Below are 19,758 nucleotides of genomic sequence, written 5' to 3' on the forward strand. Positions count from 1 at the left end.
CCAATGCGTAAAATACTGGAAGCCCCACAGTTCACAGCCACAGCAGTGTGATTATCATGTAATTGCTAAATGATTTGGCAAGATATAAAATTAGCAGCATTCCATGTTGATTATGTCGTACCTGCGTTTGCAAACATGACACTAATGGTGTCGCTTTTTGAAATATTACAATAAGATGGAAAGATTCTCTAAAGTGTTTTACTGAATTATAGAGAATTTAAACTTGATGCATTACAATAAATCAATGAGCAGCCGTGAACTTTGATTTTCAGGCTAATCAAATTTGCACAATATTTAGTTTTTAATATTTTACACAGATGTGCAGATATTTAAGAACTTAAATAGCAAATTAACAAAACAGAAGTCATGTGAAACCCTGATGATAGAAGTTATATCTGTGGTGGAATGTGAGTGTCTGTTATGGTGCTGTGGCACCAGCAGCAGCTGAAGCAGTAAATAATGCATTGGCTTTAATCACCTAATGGTTTCAAAATGTCCAGCATTTCATTACCGGCCCCATTCCTCTTTGCGTATAATTATCTGATATGAGATTCAACATGAGGGAGATATTCCATTTGATTTTGGCTGGAGGGGCGTGGAGCCGCTCACTAGCTACCTTCCCTGTGCCTGTGGCAGGGAAGAGATTGGCTTCAGATTCTGTGGCTCTGACACAATCAGAGGACTGTTTGACTCGCCGCCATCGCCGCCGCTGTTCAGGCCTGTCAGACCGAGGGAGCATGAATGTAACCCCATTGTTATCGGCCCGATTTGCCCCCTGGTTATTGCTATTAGTAAAAAGAGAACTGTCCCTCATAGTAAGCCACGCTCCTTATCTCTGATATGGAAGGTTTCATTTCCATCATGCTATCACAGACTGGCTGAGAAAGCAGCTGAGCATGACCACGACTGCTTTTCCCCCGTGTTTACAGTGGCAAAACAATTGTTGGTGTATCAGGAGGCGGCGAGAAAGTACTGTAGTTATGGGATTGTGAACACAGCCAGGCAAAAGCTTTCTCATTTTTTAGTTGGTGCAGTTAACCAGTCAGGCACAATGACTCTGTCCAACGTCCTAAAAGATTTTCATAAGGCATAATCAGATGTATAACTGTACTGCATATATAAGTATTTACAGTGGATATATATGGCAATTAGCTTAAATACTTTTTTTTATGCCTCGGCACCGACCATAGCCACTGGGTAGAGGCATTATGTTTTCTCTTCTGTGTCTGTCCCATTCTTTTGAACACGATATCTCCAGAATGCCTTGAGGAAATGTCTTCAAATTTAATGTAAAAATGTTCACTTAGTCTCACAGATTGGATTTTGGTGGTCAGAGGTCAAAGGTCACAGTGGCCTCACAAAACATGGTTTTGTTGGCAAAGACATACAACCGACATACAAACGGTAATTCCAATTGTTTATTGTAGTTTTATTTCAACCTGCAACTTATTTTGTAATATTTGCTCATTTGTACCATGGGTAATTACCATGTATCTGGAAATATGGCACTGGAAAAAATGTACCTCCTGTCTGTATAACATTTGTGCACCAAATGGTAGATCCAGTTTAAGGTGAAGGAAGTTCCATCCCATAGAATCTCAATTGTTCGTTTTGCTGTATGTGTGAAGATGAACTCTCGTGTAAATCTTGCTTCCAGTAACCTCCTGTGTTCATGTATGTCTGTGTTTCCAGGTTTCTACATGTACATTGAGACGTCGAGGCCGCGGAAGGAAGGGGAGCAGGCACGGCTCGTAAGCCCGTTCTTCAACGTAGCACCTAAAAACCCCTACGGTATCACCAACCCACCTGCCTACTGCTTCAGCTTCTTCTACCACATGTATGGAAAACACATAGGTACGTCACATTTCTTATTTGCTCCCTTGTCCACAGCTTGTGTAACAAAGAAAACCTGGGCTTTGAAGAAATCAACAGAAAGGATCTGCTTAATTAAATTCATTGCTCACTAGTTCATGGAAATAGATGAGGATTGAGTAATTACTCTCATTCTTTAAAGAATCTGTCACTGTTCTGTAGCTTTTGGCTGCTTAAGCAGAAAAAGTATATTCTAGTGAAGCTCAAATTGCTTTGCTAAATGAAGGGGATGCGTTTTTATCTGCGCCGAACTAAACCGTCAATGAGGAAGCACCACAACAAATTTTATTTTCCAAGAGAAGAGTCCGTCATCAAGCATTCGCGGGACATCACAGTGTCTTTGAAATATATAAACCGAGAGATGAGATTCTTGAAATTGCTGTCCGCCACCTACAGTGTGTGTGTCCCAGTGGGCTCTTCTCCTCTGTGTTTCTGAAGAGTAGTTGTTTGTGAGACAGAAACACAGGAGTCACGCTGTGAAAAGAAGAAGACAAAAAAGCAGCGGCACTTTTTTCTGTGAGCAACCGAATTTCAGTCATTTCCAGACAGTTTTATCTCTGCTGCGAGTGCTGTGGGGACTTTTACACTTTCATGCCGAAATTTTGTTAAATGCAGCTGTCAAATGGCTCATGCAAATTATATCTCATTTTTACAACAAACACTTAGAAAGGTGTGCACACTAAACCAGGGCATTAGCTCTCACAGTCCCCTCTGAATGGAGATAACCAACTTGCATGGCCTGTTTGAAGGTGGCAGAGTGACTGAAGGAGCTACTCTGTGGCGCACGTCCTGACTCTTAACTTTCATTCACAGGGGAACCAATCAGTCGACCACAAGCTCTCCTGCTCTGAGTGCAAACTGTTTGTGGAGATTGTGAATGTGGGAGTGATGAGCAAGATTGGATCTTAAGCACAAAAACAGCAGCTTCACACGACGCTGAGAGCCACTAGTGGGGATTTCTCTGTCAAGAAGGTTCAAGTTCGAGTTTGTCCTCTTTTATGATCCCGTCAGTCTCCAGATGACATAAACGTTTAGGAAATCTGGCCGACTTTGTTCATACCCTGGTGTTGCCAAACCTCTCCCCACATTCTCTGTCTCAGTGGAGATTTATACATAAAATGACATCTTCTACTTTGCTCTCTCTGCATGCTGTTTGTTTTTCCTTTGGAGAAAATATACCATCCAGTTCAATAAATCCAGTCTGCATGGCGGAATTACCTGACCTTTCCATATCGGCGACAGCTACGCTCCGGTGGCTCTCCTATTGGGTGCTCCTCTGTCAGTCATCAAATCAATCATGCCTCATTATAGATCAATGGTTGTGATTGCCCCGACAGGTTTTTAGGACAGATGGGAATTGGTTTAAACAGGAGGGGGGGCCAGACCCACACGCAAGAGCAAATGAACATGAGCTCACTGATTGGACTGGTTTCCAGACTAATTGAGTCATTCATCTGCAGATATTATTAATGGAACCCAGATCTATCCACTCCAATGCCTGTGAAACCCTTTCATCTCTCACGCTGTCCTTTAAAGCCAGTCACTCACCGTGCAGCAGCAATGAGTCTTAGGTCAGTGCATCAATGTGTGTTGTAGTATCATCTTTTGGACTGTTTGTTACCTGTTATGGACCAGGCCAGCAAATGTCTCCTTTTGTCTCTCCTATGGACGCCTCTCTCAGAAGTAAGGGGTGTTGTTTTAAGGACCATCACTGTTGACATTTGCGTCTTAAACAAGCCCACTGACCCGTCCTCTGTGATCCGTTCACATGCAAAGCAAGCGCGGGCATTATACAGTAGGCACAACAGCCTTCAAGCCCAGTTTGTGTGGCATTTGAGGTTGACATGCAAAGTCAGAAATGTTCAAATCCAACACCTAGCCATGGAAGATACTTAAAGCCACTGAAGACACAGGTTCAAATCCAATATTTAACATAATAATTTTTTTCATGGAGGTCTCGGAAACTCTGATAATCAGCCACGAGGACTGTGTTGATGTGGTTTGATCAGATTGATTGACAGTGACCCACCAATCGGCATCAGTCATCAATTTGACTAAAATACGATTGGTGTGACATCACATTTTCCAACAGAAAACCAGTAAGAAGAGCGCAGATGCTAAAAATAAAAATAAAAAACTAAATGAAACTTCTCATCTCAAACTAGAATACCTCTGCTAACAATCCCCTTACAGTCAACCAAGCTGCTCTGAATTTCACACACTCAGTTCCCTAAATGTACCTAATGTTTTTTCATTTATTATTCTCTGGCAAATTTCAGGACACGCCACATATCTTGCAATGTTAAAGATATTGAAAAATAATCCTGGATCCACCCCCTGATCTGGATCTGCACCAAAATGTTATAGATTCTTCCCTGACCCATACTGCATCCTTCCACTAAGTTTCATCCATTCGGTTGCTATTGCGTAATCCTGCTTACACACCCACGAAATACTACTTTGATAAAAAACATGATGTAGTTCACAAAAATAAAATGGCGAAGTAAGAACAAGCGAGTACTGAGAACTGTGAATAAACACAGAGGGAACAAGTAGTAGCGCTTTTGTGCTCATTAAACTTGACACTTAAACTGCATGAGACTGTAAAATCACGACAGCCTGGCAACTGCACCCGTCTCCCTTCTGATAAAATGTTTACAGTGAGCATTTGGCTGCGTTTACCTTCGTATTCTAGTGAGACATCGATGGTATCAGCAGCGTCTCCACCCACCACCTGCTCCACTCTGAGCTTCTGCTGGACCTGCTGCTCCATCTCCAGCCCACTCAGCTTCCTCTCCTCCTCTGTCCCTCTTGTTTGTAGAGCACTGACTTATTCATTCTTTTTGAAATATATTTTCTTTTTTTGTGAATTCTTTGTAATCCCAATGTTTTTATTCCTTTTGGGGCTTATTTATTGACTCTTATTTGCATTAATAATATAAAAAGGCTTACAGATGGTTCCCTTCAGTAATGAGAGATAAACTGCAGCCTGTGGAAATATCTTTCTTTATTACAGAGATTTTTATGCAAAAGTACTTTTTTGGGAGGAGAGAATTTTTAACACACTTCACCCGGTGAGTAAACAGACACCGATTTTTTTTCCTCAACTTGGGGCTCCACACACCAGCTCCATTGTACTTAGGTTGTGGCACATGACTCAAATAACCCAATGATCTGCCCAGCTACAAAACCAGTGGTAAGAATCTGCTTTTCATAATGTAGGTGAACTCACCATTTGGGCTTAAGTTGACAATCAGCCCCCATTAGGGCTGAAATTTAGACTGGCTACTTTTCCACTGTCCTCGGTGGAAAGGCTGAGTGTAGGAATCCAGGTGGGAGAGAAGGACCCAAACATCTGGAGAGGTGGAGAAAATGTAAGGATAGAGGTGTCAGAGGGCGACTCAGCGGGGAGATGAGAGCTCCTCCGGCTCCCTGCCGAGGTTGAGTAGGCCATGACATTTCCAATTTGCTCAAATTGATCGCCGGCCAGACCCTCTCTTCCCTGCCCTCCCCATCTGTGGTGAAGCCCATGCCCAGACTGTGGCGTGTTATGATGAATGGGCTAAATGTCAAGGACTTGAAACCCAGCTCAGATCCTCTATAGCTACGCTCCATTTAGTATTCTGCCTCTCCAGCCGTGAGAGAATTTGCCCCTGAGCTCAGGAATGTTGGATTGTGATAGTCTCTACCCAGAGAATGAACGCGTATTGGCAAACGGTCCATATAACATATGTTCACTTAGACCACAATGCTTTTTTTTTTTCAAAACTTTGTTGTATTTGCAGTTGAAGGCGTTTTGTTATTTCGAGGCATGCTGCTCCATCCTGAAACACTAGGAGTTGGATGCTCTTTGGGACTTTGCTGTTGAGGTTAGTCACAGTCAAGTTGTGACACGGCAGCGCTAAAGGCCAAAATCAGTCGATAAGGAGTCTCGCCTACACACTGATGAAAACAGTGGCACAGGCTCAAAGAAACTCCTTTGTCGTTAGCTAGCGGGGGGATACCTGAGACAAGGTCACACTTAATTACTGAAGCGCACATCAAAGTTTGCCTTTGGAGCCCGTGTCGCATTTGTTTATAGGATTAAGTCTCCAGCGAAGCACAAAGCAAAGCAAGTCTGTTTTAAGTCTGACCTTCTGAGAAGCAATGGAGTCCTCCTTTCATTAGCGAGGAGGGTGGTACCGCACCTCAATCCCCAACTCGCTCGTCCTCACTCCATAATTGAAAACTTCTAGGAGCTGCTTCTCCCTTTTCACTAGACTCACATCTTTCTGTTCTCAGATCTTTTTAAATTTCACAAGTGTCTGCCACAGGTATTTCTGTAAAAAAAAAAAAAAGACAGAGATACTCCAGATGAATATCCAGCGCATGACTTTGCTCGGGATCTGATGACACCGGCATAACCACCTACATCGCAATGAGTTCAAAGAAAATGTAAGCCAGCCAGCTCAGCAAGAATCCTCCGACATCCTAAACACTTCGACGGGAGATGAAACCGCAGGTCATGTTCTGTACAAGAGCTCATCTCTCACTGGATATTGGGCTGTCGTTGGGAAAAAGTGTACACTCTGCTGATAATATGAACAAGGACATACAGTACGGCTTTCCCTCCATTCCTCACAGAGATGTTTTTTAGAAGGGGGCTGTACAGTAATGAGGCACCTCGCTGTGGCAAAGATGCATCAGGGGCGAGGTGACACTCCTCGACACTGCTGTTTTTTGCTCATCAGTTGTGTCAGCGCAAAGGTGCCGCTCTCCATACTCGAATTTCACTTGACTTCAGGGCGGTGGTCCTGCTGAGCTTCTCCACGGTGTCAACGCTAACCTGATTTGAGTCTTTGGATGCTGCTCCTCCTTGCACACCGCTAAGAAACTGCCGTCTCACGCACTGGCACACAACAGTCTCGCTGCATTGCAAATAGAGAAACGAGCAGATTGTGTGGTTGGAGAGGAGGAGAGGGAAGTGGTTACACTCTGTGTCATCATCTGACATCATATCAAAGTCTGGAGCCAGACAAGAGGAGAAGCTGGAACTCAGTCCTGGTGTCTCTTCCTTCTCAATAAGAGACTGTATTTCTGTTTCATTGTTAGAGTTTTACATGAATTCAGTTGAAAGAGCTGAATTGTCATCTTGCATTTTCTAATTCAGAGTTCAGAGTTCAGAGTTCAACAGTAACATTCAGCAGTTTCTCCTGTGCAGCTTCAGATGAAATGCAGGTGGATGAAAAAGGAAGCTGGACCGCACAGAAAGAGTTTGAAACTATTAGAAAATTCTCCATGGATACGGTATTCTCATAATGTGGGTGATTCTTTACCGTCTTATATAACTTTTTAAGTATCTCTACACTCAGAGCCAGAGTTTCTCACCTTTCTTTGCACTGCAGACTGTCTTTATACTTTAAGATTTTATTTTGTGTCCAAAAACACAGGTAAACCTTGACAGAAGATTTAAGAAAGAGCCCTAAAGGAGTGGTGGGCGAGCATAAAAACCACAATTCATCCGTGTGTATTTTATTTGTTACGGATAAACACAAGAGCAACACTCACACTGATGTGTGTGTGAGGGTGTGTGTGTTTGTGTGTTACTCTTCAGTTTCACTATTCACCAGAGAACAGTTTGATGATGATGAGGGCAAATGCAAAATAACTTACGTGAACGAATCCATCTTATAATTCTAGAAATGTCTCTTAATCTGTGACTTACATATCTCGAAAACTGTTCATGTCATTGGCGCGACATGCTAAATATTGAAAACAGCCCATTCCAAACAGGCAGGTTTACAACAGGCCCTGCACTAGTCAAGCAAATTTTCTGATTCACATGAACCATGGAGGAATACGGCTTCTTTATCTGATTAAAAGTGATGTAAAAAATATTGCTCTACAAGTAACGTTTCAGCACCTTATCAGAGCTGGTCACATGCCATTTGCAGGAAGCTGTAGAGTAAACACTTCAGGGTTATTATCATACAGTACCTGTCAGCAGCCATACTGCAAGTGCGGTAGAATATGAACTGTAGTGTTTTGACCACACAACTCTGTTTCACTCGTGCACACAGACCAAACAATGCTGAAAGGTGGTGACAACAGGCTGGTTACCTGAAGTACTGTTGACCTACTTTAGCTGAAAAGCAGTGTGTTGTTGTTTAGAGCACGGCGGGGAGGAACGAGGGCGCCAGGTTTAAGGTAATTACCTCAGAAATAGTCGCACTACAGTACGCAATCGGTATCAAGGTTTCTCTAAAGGCTCGGTACAGGTCCATGTGACTGTGTGTACGTCTGTGTGTGTGTGTGTGTGTGTGTAACCTCTATGTTTCTCTTCTGTCCATGCAGGAACCCTGAACGCCTTCCTAAAGCAGAAGGGCCAAACGACCTCCGAGGGTCCCGTGTGGTTGCTAAGTGGTAACCAAGGTGACCGTTGGAAGCAGGCCAAAGTAAGCATCCACCCGACAGCGTCCTTCCAGGTGAGACCAATAAGCAGCATTCTTACTGTTGCCCTGTTATCTTCCTCTCTCTCTGGGTGTGTACGGTGAACCGTTAGTTTCCTCGGGGGTTGCGTGTTGATGTAGCGCTTCACAAATCCAAATGTAAGCAAAGAGGCGGACAGGATCCATGGCTATTGAGAAAGCAATATCACTCACACTTTGCCATCAGGAAGCCTAATCTCTGTGAGTAGCGGAAATAGAACTGCAATATTCTCCATCATTTTTACTGCTGCACTTGTGGAAAGTAATTATAGCCTCAGCTGCACTTGTGTGTATTTTTTGTTCCTGTTCCCACTCTCACTTCACCACAAGCTTTTTTACTTTTAAATCTTATGACATAAAAAACTGAAACAAACACTCACCACCTGCTGTTACTTTTTACAAGGGGCAATTTAGCTTAATTACACCGTGTGCTTACTTTGAGAGTTTGCCTTGCAGTGGCATTAATTTTCCTGTTTTCGTGCACGATCAAGGCCGTGCAGGAAAAAATAATATTGTTTTTTCTCTCTCTCCAGGTGGTCCTGGAAGGTGTCCGGGGACCGGGTATCGAAGGAGACATCGCCATCGATGACGTCACGCTGGAGGAAGGGGAGTGTCGAGACCCTCCGCCCAGTGAGTAGCACCACACGCCCACCTCCTCTGACCTCTCCTCGGACCCCTGCTCCACCTCGCTGGACGAGCTCCAGATTTACGAGAGGGGACGTAATCTAAGAGGGTGGCCGCCATTGAACCACCTTGTCGAGGGGGGGTTGTCATAGCGACAGCGTTGTAATCACATGAGTGATAGCCACGCCGGCTGAGTGGAGCACTGTAATTGCGCTGTAGGAACAAACAAAATGTAAAAAGAGACAACAGGACACAGCAAATTGCCGACGCTGTTCCTGCGATTTATTTCATATTACATATGATTGGAGGAATATTATTTCCAGAAGCTTCTCAGACTTACACGTCCCTTTCACATAGCAGCGATGAAGCAGGGTAATCTTTTTCCATTTGTCATGACATTAGTGGGAAATAAGCAGGCATCTAGCTCGGTTATCTAGCTCCGCAAGAGAAGAAGCTTTGTATTTATCCCAAGATTATTATTGTAGTTATTTCTCATCTGGATCATTGAGTCAAAGCAACAGCAGTAATTCATTGTAATAGGTGTAGTCTGCAAGGCTGAGGACGTTATGAATTATATAGTGAAATCTCATGTGATGAATCTTATATGGCTTTATGTGATGTCAGAGGGAAAATTTGAGGAATATCTCTTGAAGGCTGAACTGATGGAGGATGTTATTCAAGAAGAATGATTCAGAGAAGCTGTTTTAGGATCTGGTCATACAGGTTAAATTTAACAAAATGTTAATATTCAGTTTTTATAAATAATAATATACAATCAAATATATGAGACAGATATCGTGCATTCTCTTCCTTCTGTAAATTCTGTAAATTTGTTTCAACAGTTTGCTTACTCACCCCCTCCCTGTGTTTACAAATTTGGTGTCCAAACATAATCTTATTTTTGACTTCCTCCTGGTGACAATAAATTCAGTCAATTACCAGCCGGTGCACAGGAACCTACGCTGTCCGATTCCTCGACGACACAGAACAGGCTGTTGTCACGACTTTCCAAGCTGAGGTGTTATTTCCTGTCAACTCTGCCACAGAGACATGACACACATTCAACGCTTCTGTCTGCTGATTGGCGATAAATATCTGTTCTCTCCATGGACTTTTTTTATTGTTTTTTTACCTGACATGTGAATATGTTGAGTCAAATAGCACTCTGACATCACAGGGTCCTTAAAGGAATAATTTGACATTTATGAAAACGTTGATTTATAGGAAGATCAATATGGGTTGAAAGTGAACCTGGAGCTGGGAGGCACTTAGCTTAGCTCAGCATATAGACTGAAAACAGGGAGAAACATTAGCCTGGCTCTGCCGGTAAACATCTGAAGCAGAGGTTCCCAAAGTTTTGAGCACATGACCCCAAAAAGGATCATGCATATATATATATATAGATATTGATTTGATTTGAGTGAGTTCACAATAAAATTCACCAATGTGCACATGTTGCACACATGTTCCTGTGGTGCTGTAAACTGAGCTGCTGTAGCTGATGCTGTCACATGGAGTCAGAGAAACCAGTATTTCTTAATTTCTTAATTATTGTTGAAATATGCCCCTTAGAATTTTTTTTTTAATTGGATTTGGTTTCTGAAAACCATCTTCCTCAATCCCCTGGGGCCTCCCAACCGCTGGTTTGGGAACTACTGCCCTAAAGCACACAAATTAACACTTTTAATTTAGTTTGTCGAGTTTTTACAGAAATGTGGCTTTAGGGGGTGTTTGTTTGCTGGAATATGTTTTTGTCTAGTACCAATGATTGACAAGCAACTAAAACAAACTTCCAACAGGCCAGTAAATCATCGTATTAGGCCAAAAAAAAGTCCGGCTCAAAATCACCACGTAAAATCACAACTTGTCATTTATTCACCAGAGTTTCTGTTTTTCTACCAGAACCAGGCAAGCTGCTTCCCAAATGTTAGGCTTTATGCTAAGCTAAGCTAATCGGGCGCTGGCAAAATATTGAAGGATCAGTCTTGGCAAGAAAGCGAATACATACATTTGCCACAATGGGGACTATTTTTCCAATGTACCTGGTTTGTTTATGTCCATTTGTTCTGTTTTTGTGTCTGGAAGCATTTTTGTGTTGTCGTTCTCTTTGGAGCGTTGATGAACAACAGATAACTTTCATATCTGCTCTTTTACCAATTTTAGATCTCAGCGCTGAGGCTCCGTCAACATCCTCCCATATATGGCTGCTATGCATCACCCTGGTGATGACCCTCCTCGAAGGTCAGAGGTGACCCTCCTCTCCGTCACCTCAGAGGCAAATATTCAGACCCACCGTCTGTGAGCTATCCTCGGCATCCAATCACCAAAGATTCATGCATCCTGAAAGCAGCAGGGGTCCTCTGACGGACCGTGGAGGGACCCAAATCAATAAAAGAGAAAAAAAATTGTGATGAAAACGTTACACAAAAATTAATAAAGAAGTTGCGCTAATTTTTTTAAAGAGACCTCTTTTACAGAAAACACTCCTCGGTGCAGGACTCGGGACGTCTTTACGAGCACAAAGACAGGCGGGCCGCGAGTGAAGCCTGGACTTTGGTGAAAGACTTCTCAAGCGTCGAGGGAGGACAGTTTGTAAAGCACAAGAACTATTTTATGAAGTCATGAAAATATCTTTGGAGGGAGGCGGAATATAGACTCTGCTGACTTTTTCAAATGGAAATAACATTTCCCTGCTTACGAATACACGGAGTCAGACCTTTCTCTGTGTATCTTTATCTTCATTTTCTTGCACCAGATGCCAATCCCCCCCGACACTTGTTTTTCACTCGAGCCCAGCCTCACATCACATCCTGGCATTTCCTTATCTGCTTGGTGCTGTACTGTAGATAAACAAGGACTCCGGCATCTTTTTAGTTCTGTCTGCTTACTCCCCCTGTAGCTGCCTATGTATCTTTTAACACTGTGCTCACGAGTCCAAGTGGCCAACCGACGGAATGGTGGCAGAACAATAAACGAAGGAAGAATCAGCGAAGGTGTAGACAGCTGGACTGGAGGGCAGAAGAAGGTTCGAGCTTGTGAGTTGAAATAAGAGGAAGGGGCGGAAAGAGGGGCGGAGGGAGGAAGAGGAGGAACAGGCAGAGAAAGGTCAGATTAGTCAGGCCTGACTCCGATATTCAGTCAGCGGTCCACCTGTGGAGCCGAAGCCACTTTACTTTCTGCCATGAAACAAAGTGCCTTCAGATTACAAACCGAATCGTGAGCCTGGGCGTTAACCAACATCGAACACATCTCTGTTCATGTTTCCTCTGATGGGCTATTTTCTACATGTTTCTTTTGCCCCACAAGTGCTGATGGGAGGACACACGCGTTCAGAGGGAATACGGGGGGGTCGCGCAACACCTGGATCTTACTGCTGACGATGGGACAGTTGCCAGTGTGTGTGTGTGTGTTTGTATGCGAGTGTGTGTCTGTGTGCGTGCATGCGCCCAAGCCTATGCCTACGCGTAGTTCAATGTGGGGGCAGCCGCCCGGGCGGTGCTGGCAGACCCCGAGCACAGGTTTGGAAACAGTTTGGATCAAAAGCAGCGGCAACGGTGAGAGTGAGGCCCTGGATCTTTTTTGCATAAGGATAGTTTAAGATCAGGCAGGAGGATAAAGACACTTTGTTGAATTAATTCCCAACTCTCTTCCCATAATTCTCCCTCTCTTTGTTTTTTTTGAACAAAAGAAAAGAACAACTGCTGAATAAAACATTGTGTTGTACAGGGAGGGGAGTAGGAACCTTTGGACTGCAGGCTCTGCATTAGGGGGATTGGCCTCGCCCCTGTGCTCCACCATTTATATGGAACAATATGAGAATAAAAGATAATAATGACCATAATAATAGTCATGATATTTTATTACTCTAGCGAGAATGTTTCTCTGCTTTTACACAAACTGTGAAGATTGACTGTGGAAGATCTACCTGAGACCATAACCTTAACCAGCGGGGTTTTTAAAAAATGTATTGTAAAAAAGAGAAAATAAGAAAATGAAAAATTCCGTTCATTGTTGGTTATGACAAATGTTTTGAGGACTTGTGTCTTGTTTCTTATTTTTTCCGTTGAAGATGACTTAACTTCCTTTCTCTTCTTGTTGTCTCCCTTTGCATTGCTGAAGTATCAAAGCCGATGGAAGCATAAGAACCAATTTGGTAACTGTATAACTTGTAAATGTTAAAGAAGCTCTATTCAAAGGTTTATGATAAATGTTTTATGTTGGAGTACAGGAAGCACAACAGTTCAAGGTCTCAACATATAAAATCCATTTCATATTTCTCCGCACATGCGTGACCTACTTTCACAACTTCAGGCTTCACCACACTTCGGAAACAAATCCACACTTAACAGCGAGTTGTTCCATTTGTTCCTCGTTAAATTCATATTTATAGTGCGACCACAATGCAAGGAGACACGAAGGGAAGCCAGTCAGTGGATGAGATCTTCATGAAACGTGACGGGGGGGGGGGGTTTAAAGGTTCATGGTGTTGTGGTTGCTCAGCGTATGTAGCCTCTTCAGTGGAAGCCTGGGTCGGTCCAAGTGGGTCACGTACATGTGTGAGCATAAAGCTGTGTACAAATAAGTGTGAAAAGAAACTGATACATGTAAAGAAGATAAATATGCGAAGCAAAACAGAGCAGAATGATGAACATTTCAGGGCATCCGTACCATAGCATTATGGTCTGTACGATATTATTACAGAGATGTTGGTATTATATGCTGTCCATTTCTCTTTTTCTTTTCTTTTATTAGATAATTTCAGACGTTTTTTGGTTTTTTTTATTTCCGTATTTTGATTTCCATGAGGCCCAGATCAAAATGAATGTAAATGGAGTTCTGGGGACAGTTGTTCTTTTTTTTCTTACGGTCTTACTAGATGTAATGTTTTACTAAAACATATGTTATTTTTGCGGGGATGTGCTTTCGATGATGAGAACTTTCAGACTCTCCCAGGCTGTTTCGGACACATCGAGAACCGGACGTCCATCCGACCCTTGACACAGACTTTGACACAACTTCCAAAAATAGAAGTTCAGATAAAATCATCCATTAGCTCTATCGCTATATCCTTCTGTAGTATAGTATGATTAAAAGTGCCAAAGTGCCCCGTGTAGTTGTCAGTGTTACTAAGTCTGGAGTTTCTGAAGACGGTTTTGGGAACTGTTTCTGTTACAGCCGCCCTGAGCACTTGGTCTCTTATTCATGACGTGAGCAGAAAAGCAGCAGATGATATGATGAGAAATTTACTTTTAAACAAATTGTAAGAATTTACATGACATTAAAAAAAAGCTATGGTATTTGGTATTGTTGTCAGTGGTCTGAGGGAACACGGTTTCATTTTTCACATAACTGCCTTGTGTTTGATTCAGATTTATTAATCCCAGGGGAGTCATTCATTTCCACCGTTAGTAGAATTAGATGAAAACATCAGTACCGTCACATATCTGTCCATTAGTTAGCTAAGCTTATCTTAGGACAGTAAACTCTCAGCAGCTCCTTGACTGTTCACTAGTTAACACTTTATATATCTTTTGTTTAATCTGTGCAAAAACTAAAGACTAAAAACAAGTTTCATATTGGTTGTCACAAAACGATGTCAGGAAGTCACTGCTTGTGGCCAAGAAATAGTCGTGCAATAGTAACTAATGTGTGTAAAACCACAAATGGTTGTACATTTTTTGTACAAATTAAAAAACTGAGATATAACATGTTAATTAGTGAGCTATAGATTCAGATTTTTTCATTCTCCGTTAGCTGCATTGAGACTTCCTGCTAAGCCAGGCTAACTGGCTACTGGTAGATTCATATTAAATGTAAGGATATAAAAGATATTTGATCTTATTCTGGATAAGCCAGTTAATAAGTGTATGTCTCTAAATGTCAAACTACTCCCTTTTGCACTGAGCTAGAACCAGGAGGTGAGCTCGCTTGGCTCTTTTCAAAGTTCACAAAACATATTTCCCAGCACCTTTAAATCTCGATAATGAACAAGTATTTCAGAAAATATCAAACTATTGCTTTATAACAACGGAGTTTAAAAGTATGCAAAACTTCCCTTTCAATTAACATACTAAAAAGATCATTTTTTTGTAGGTCGTAATTATGTCGGTTTCAGAAAAGATGAAAGACCTCATCTCATCCTAACTTTGTGGTGTATTAAAAATGGGGTACATTCATACACATCTGCAAAATCTTCATCTGTGTGAAGGAAATATTGTCTCATTTTCCCAGAGTCGCAACTGAAATTAGGTGAAATGCATCATTATTTGTGTTGATGGTAAAACAGCTCCCACCGTATCGTTGATTCACGTTTCTGTCGTGTCAGCCTCTGCCCTGTAGTGCGTACGAGGGACGTGAGCCCGGTGAGTGGCTTACACACTCTGCCCTGTTTATTGATAACAGTCTTCTAAGCTCCTTCGAAGTACAATTGGAGGGGATTAACAGTTTTTGAATATGTAAATGTGACAGTTTGCTTTCTCGCAGTGTTCGCTGTACTTCTGTAGCTGTGGAAGAAGCGTTTTGATTGGTTTAGGGCTGAATGTGCTCCAAATCTTTTTTTTCCAGACGTGAGGTTTTCCCCACCAGTACAGACAGTAAATAGCCGATCAGATGTTTCTTACAGCAGCCACAGAAAGTTTTACACGTGTAGGAGCATAAAACTTAAGTGCTCAAACCGATTTTTTTATAGATGTTATAAAAAATAAAATGACCTCTTTTTTTCTGTTTTCCTCTTGTAGACCTTTCATGATAAAATAAAATGGCAAAATCTCTATTTATTATAGATTTTTTCTATAAATTGATAGTTTATTCTGTCAGTACTGCAATCCAGTACCACTGACTAGTCATAAACACTGCTTTGATTTAATACAGATTATTAAAGTATAAGAGCAGGCGGAGCATTGAGGTCATATCCACACTAAGTGGCTGCCTTACAACCACTGGCTTAAATAGCTGACTAATAAAGTCCAAATAGGGCTGGACTATATTTCTAAAAATGTTAGTGAGATACAATTTTCAGATCATTCAATATCGATAATCATTACAATAAAAGTCAAATCTTTCCTTTTATTAAGAATTCATTATTTTCTCATATAGTGTAAAGACGGTTCCTGAGTGACGGTTGTGGTTTTAAACTCATCTTTCTGAGGTCAATCAGTTATGTGTCATACTTCCTCACTGTGCTCACACAGAACATACACATTATATCCATATATACTTTGTTTTATTGCTATTAATGACAATTATATCACAATGCTTATTGTTGTTGTTTTATCTGCCAGCCCTGCATCCAACCAGCAGAGCGTCGCTTTTATAACCGGATACTTCTCACTATAACTCTGCTGATACATTTTCTATAAATCGTCAATTCCTCAACATGCCTCAGACCAAACTATACAGATTTACTGTTGACGTCACGATTAATTTATCGATGTTTTGATTTCTGAAGCTGTACATTGTGATAAAGTTTTGATCCTATTATATTTATACCCTCATATGTGAGTAACTGTACACGAGGTGGACAAAGTTTCAGGTCATCTTCAAATATGATGTAATCGGGTGAAACCAACAGAAAGTGCAGCCCTGAAAATTTCACTGTGGAATTATAAAAACACAAAAAAGTAAAAAAGTAAAGCTGTGCTCTCAGCAAACACAGAACCTTAAGAAATATGGGGTTCGAGTTGGTAGTATCGCACTGCTATACATTTTAATGGTCCCAGTGTAAGCTAGAAATTGCCTTTTTTCCTTTGTAGCGCTGCTGAAAACAAACAACACAAATCAATCTTTATTGCATGGGAAGAGGCAATAACCATTTGGTGGATGGGAGGAGGGAGGCAGTATATGCTGGGCAGAGTACACAGACAGAGATGGTGTTTTCCTCTTTGAATGCAGTTTCACCTGGCAGCACTGAAAACGTTTGACCTGCTTCCTTTGTGTCACGTAAATATTCACATTCATCAAACTGGAAAGAAAACAACAGCGTTGGATACTGTGAGGTCCTGGAACACTGAGGAAACAAGCAAGGCCTCGTTTTCAATGCTGTTTCATATTAGATTCTGTTTTAAAAACAACGAGAAATTATTTCCTTTGTGCATCGATAACTTCATGAATGAATTATGCGGCTGTGCATGAATGTACCCAGTGCTTACAATAACACCATTATAATGGAGGTGCTGAAGGATTTAAAGGCTGAGGTCTGTCGGAGTTAGTGCAGTCTGTAGATTGAACTTAATTAATGTAACATGCAATATGCCTGAACAATATTCCCACGTAATTCGTAAATTTGATGAAAAGTATCCCCGCGAGTACAAGTATGGCCAGTTGCTATTTGAGAAAGGAGAATTAAAATCAAAACATTGCCTCATCGTTGAAAAAGCAAGAAAGTGAAGCTCTGTTCAGTTGTGCAGCTGAACTCAAGCAGTTTCCAATTATATTTCATTGAACGGTGTTTTTAACGACGTTTAGCTGCAATCGTCACATTTTAGCATTTAGCCGCTCGGTGCCGAGTGCTTCAGGGGTCTCTTAAAGGAACAGTCCCCACATTTCCTTCTGAGCGGATTTGTTCTCATTTTCTGTTCGACCTATGAGAAGGGCTTTGTCACATCGTGCCATTCATCACCCCCGCGAAAAAGAGAGAAGAAAACATTCATGATTGCAGCTGGTCGTCCTAATTACGACTATCCATACCCAGCTCTCTTGGTATCGATTCAGCTCAGACGGGCGCCCAACAGGCGGAGCAGCACTGTGGTTTGACCTGCGCTGGCAGAGCCGACAGTCAAAGAGACTTTGGCAGTTTAAATGTTGCTATAAAAGACTCAAACAGGGAAGAAAATGCCACCGTAAACGTGAAACTTAAATTGCGGTTTCTGAATATTTGGTGAATTTCTTTCACTCCTGCACAAAGGCTTGGCGCTGGTGAGTGACTTGTTGACAGGAGGCCGACTGCAGCCGCGATAAAGACCAACAAAAAGGTAGACGTGCCCCAGAGATCTGGTTTTACACTGACAGAAGCCGTGTGATGCCGAGGCTGCTCCGCCTGACAACTTTATTAGAGGGGGGGGGGGGGGGGAACTGCCACCTCCCTTTTTATCGGCCTCTTTCTGGTGTAGGGGTGAATCTCACCTCTTCTCGCTCGTCCGTCTGTCCTCACCTTCTCTCTCACCTGCTCTGATCAGGAGTCACAGGCCAGGCCGGAGCAACACGTACGCTCACACAGACTCCCCTTCTTTCCATGTCAGGTTAATAACCATCAGTGCATTTGAATGTGTGACCCCCCCCCCCCCCACACACACACACACACACACGCCTACACACACACGCCTACACACACACACACATGCTCTTGTCCCCTGGAAATTACGAGATTGGCTGCTGTCATACGGAGGTCGTGGAGGAGGCTGTGTTTCAGTGATGTTATCTATCTTGTTCTGTGCTGACAACCTGTAACGATGATGACCTGTCACTCTTCTCTGTTTTCTGCTCTATATTTATATAAAGTATGATCAGGCTTCTTTTTTCACTGTATTTCTTTGAATTTGTCACCCATTTTTTGTGCCATACCTGCAACTAATGAAAAAATAAAGAAAAGGAATATTTTACACGAGTGTCGAATACATTCTCCGCTGTGCATCGGTCTCCAGCGTAATAAAGACTAGAAAAGGATAGAATGGAATACCACATCCTGTATTATGTGCTTAGTGCTGAAACACAAAGCCTCCCCTTGTTTCTCGTGGCTCGCTTGTACTTGACACCTCTGTCCCCGCAGTTTTTCAAAGGGAAATCCAAGTTATTCCCACAGTGACCACCCATCTCCCGCTCAAAGGGCCGGAAACAAAAGCTTTTGTGTTGTGCAAATTGTTCCTTTGACGGTGCTCCCCAGATTGTGCTTCTTCTGAGGAGCGAGCAGGTTTTGCTTTCCTCTCTGAGCTGAGAGCGTCTGAGTGATTGTGGCGAGTAAAAGGACATCTGAGGGAAAGACAATGGTGTGTTCAGTGACTTGAAAGTCATCCAAAGGTTAGCCAGCAGGGGCCTCTCGACTGAGGGAAGCTCACACACTGCCAGAGCTGAAGTTACTGTACACGGCCTGAGCCCTTCATCTCTCTGACCGGCTGCACACACGATAAAACTACCTCAACTTTTTGAAAATGGTGACCAACAGGTGGCGGTAATTTGTCCTTAAACACACTAACCCGCCAACAAGGACTGAAGAAGACTGCACCCTGGTGCGAATGATGGAAACATTGCAGGTGTCAAACTCTGTTATTGTAAATTGTGTTGTCTTGTTCAACTCTCAGCAGGAAAGCAACAACCCATATCTTAAAATATTCATTTCTGCAAGTATTGAACTAGAACCAGGACATATTTGGTAGCTAGCCTGTATAACAGTGGAGTTTACAGTATAACTTCCTGTCAAACCACAGATTGTAATTATCACATTTCAGTGTACACATCCTACACCATATACAGTATATAAAGATGGACGACATGACAGCTCCCCAAAAGTGAAGCCAAAGTGCATTAATCGCCACCTGGTGGCTGGCTGTAGTATAGGTCATAAACACCGCCTCCTCAATGTTGCTAGAGGAACTAAAAAGTTAAAATACTTGTCAAATACAATTTTTTTAACAGATGGTTTCAATTTAGGAAGTTCTTATCACAGTTTTAATTTTTCTGGTACGTTTGGTTTTAATTAATTATTTAATGCTATAAAATACGGGTGAAATGTTATGATCTCAAAACCGCTTCTGCACAGACTCTGAATGCACAAAATGGCAGCGTTTGTATCTGGATATTTTGA

At 42.2% G+C, this 19,758-nt stretch overlaps 1 protein-coding gene across 4 annotated transcripts in view; it reads left to right on the forward strand.

Moving 5' to 3' along the window:
- Positions 1 to 11,924, forward strand: part of LOC117758502 (MAM domain-containing glycosylphosphatidylinositol anchor protein 2-like) — a 169,004-nt gene extending 157,080 nt beyond the window's left edge. For all 4 annotated transcript variants that reach the window (XM_034580228.1, XM_034580230.1, XM_034580229.1 and 1 more), the window contains exons 15-18: positions 1,693 to 1,854; positions 8,206 to 8,336; positions 8,873 to 8,969; positions 11,127 to 11,924. In XM_034580228.1, the coding sequence (XP_034436119.1) occupies positions 1,693 to 1,854; positions 8,206 to 8,336; positions 8,873 to 8,969; positions 11,127 to 11,215 (479 nt within the window). In that variant the 3' untranslated portion in view covers positions 11,216 to 11,924. The remainder of the gene's footprint in view (positions 1 to 1,692; positions 1,855 to 8,205; positions 8,337 to 8,872; positions 8,970 to 11,126) is intronic.
- The last annotated feature ends 7,834 nt before the right edge of the window (positions 11,925 to 19,758 follow it).

This window comes from Hippoglossus hippoglossus, chromosome 24 (genome assembly GCF_009819705.1).
Source record: "Hippoglossus hippoglossus isolate fHipHip1 chromosome 24, fHipHip1.pri, whole genome shotgun sequence".
NCBI classification, from domain to species: Eukaryota; Metazoa; Chordata; class Actinopteri; order Pleuronectiformes; family Pleuronectidae; genus Hippoglossus; species Hippoglossus hippoglossus.